Here is a 2333-nt window from a genome sequence, read left to right on the forward strand (position 1 = left end):
GGAATATGTGTATACTGTCATTCCAGCTTTTAGTATCTAACAGTGTCCAATACTGACAATTTAGTTACTACACAAAAAGTTGTGGTTATAGCCCAGACTTTGAGGGCATACTTTTAAAACAAATCCACCAACATCTGATCTCAGTCAGTTTTTACAACAACAAAGAATATTAACAAACATTTTGGTACAGATCCCATGACTTCTTTCTCTTTTTAAAAAAAAACTGGACCCAGATATGTACTGGGCAGGATGTTGTACAGTTAAAAATTAACTTGACAGTGCTCTCTGGTGGACGGACTATGTAGCTGAGACATTTTTTCTCAATAAACGATATCTATGACATTTCTGTACTGACATTTATTACTACTTATTGGTTGACACATTCAGATTTCAAAAACGTCCTAAGAACTAATGCTGTATTGTGGTTTCTCACCCACTATTACTTTAAACTCCACACTGGAATTTTTATCATTTCCTTTACAGACCTTACTAGCCGAGCTAGGCACAAATCCACTGTAACTTTTCAAATCAGTCAAAGTCTGAGTCTACAGCGCAGGTTTTTCTTATCATACTGCTTTGTCATTAGTCACTGCTGCTAGTCATTTAATTCCCAGGAAAACCCCTCTAGACCAATAGGTTAGGTATGGCAGATCTTTAGAGTTTTTGACACACACCTTTTCTGGACTGTTACAATATAGATTCCCCCTCCCCAAAAAAAAAAAAATCTGTGGCCTTTTCTAGGTCCAGTATAGCCATTGTTCAGACCTAAGAGACATTTAATAATGTATTCCTGTGGGATAAAACGAGTAATGACTAAATATAGTATGACGGAGAAATAGCTGGATCTCATAAACTACAAAGAGTTACCATTCAGTATCAGTATGTGCTTTGATCCATTGTAAATATTACTGAACATGATATTTAACATGTATTTTTATAAATGCCCATCACCTCTTACCACAATTCAAACTTGAAATTGCTTACTTTCTCTGACCTCTCATAAATGCCACAAGGTGTTTGATTTATTGACATGATTACATTCAGCAAACCTTTAGAAGCTTTCGGATTTTAAAAGCTGTAAAAATATAACAGAACTTGCTGTAATTGTATCAAACTCAACAGCCCTATACACTTGGATCAAAGCCTCGTACCAAGTCCAATCAAAGAGTAAGTTAGCTAAAGACAGACTGCTCCAGTGGGGAGTGAAATACTACAGACTAACGTTTATGTCTGTATTGGTGGTAATGCGGCTGCTTTTTCCTGGTGGCCATCGCAGACTTATTAACCAACCAGCACTGGGTCTTAGGACACCTTAGCAGCCTGGTTACTGTAATACTGCTATGTCATTGTAAGCGACACAGCTAGTTAGCTAACCCCTGCTAACGATAGCATGCTAACCTAGCTTTCCTAGCAATGCAATCTGCTCTTGTGAGACAATGTAACTCGTCAGCTCGTGTCAGCTGCCCAAAAACAGTTAAACAACGAGCTCTGAGTGTTTCCCACTCTTATGTCGAGAGAAGAGGCTAACGTGCTAAACGCCCAGCTAGCCGCGCGGCCTCGAAGCCGGTTTGGTGATCTTACCCAGCCATTGTGAACTTCACCACGGCGAGCCTGGAGCCGGCGGCCGCTAGCTCCGGCTGGAAGTCCGGGTCGCTCCCGATCACTTTAACGCCCACCATGGTACAGTTTGCGGCTGGGGTGCGGGCTGGTTACTCCGGGTAATGTTCAGGACAAGAGACTGGCCAACCTAACGAATAGAAAGTGTTGTGTTTTTAGCTTTCTGTCAGTGTATTAGCTCACTAGCTGCTCTGCTGTTTCTGAGCCACACTACAGGTACAGTGCGCTGCTTCAGGATGGGGACTCCTGATTGGCTAACCACAACAGGAAAGGCGGGGTTTTTCTTCTTCTTCTTTTGTGTTTTTTGCCAGTTTCGACGCTTCTAGGCCTTTTACTGCCGCACACAGGAAAAAGAAGAAAATAACTCAAAGTGCACTCACTTCAGTGTTATATTTCCAGCGTTTATAAAACATGTTAGGCAGGACTAATACAGTAGCCCATCTGGACATTTCACTATCTGTGAACTCTTATACAACAAATAGTGTCCCTTTGAGTCTGAGCAATACTTTCTTTTTCTCCTGCCACTCACTCTCGTTGCCCACCATGATTCTGTTTTTAAATTCCACTTCACCAAGAGCAACTTTAATGTTCATTTCTCCTTTCATTGAGGTTGACTTTGCAATAGCCTACATTCTGGTCTTTCATTTCCCTGAATCTTAGCCAGCTTGTCCATTAACCCAGGGTAAATGTACCATACAGCCCATCTTCCCAAGTCT

The 2333-nt window shown here is 41.3% G+C and overlaps 1 protein-coding gene across 1 annotated transcript in view; it reads right to left on the reverse strand.

The window, feature by feature from the left end:
• The window catches only part of txnl1 (thioredoxin-like 1), a 5730-nt gene extending 3864 nt beyond the window's left edge, over window positions 1-1866 (reverse strand). Inside the window, exon 1 of the mRNA XM_035667856.1 lies at window positions 1582-1866. Coding sequence (XP_035523749.1) covers window positions 1582-1679 — 98 coding nt within the window. The 5' untranslated portion in view covers window positions 1680-1866. The remainder of the gene's footprint in view (window positions 1-1581) is intronic.
• Window positions 1867-2333: the final 467 nt, after the last annotated feature.

This window comes from Morone saxatilis, unplaced genomic scaffold, assembly GCF_004916995.1.
Source record: "Morone saxatilis isolate NCDOM2014 unplaced genomic scaffold, NCSU_SB_2.0 Contig21, whole genome shotgun sequence".
Classification (NCBI taxonomy): Eukaryota; Metazoa; Chordata; class Actinopteri; family Moronidae; genus Morone; species Morone saxatilis.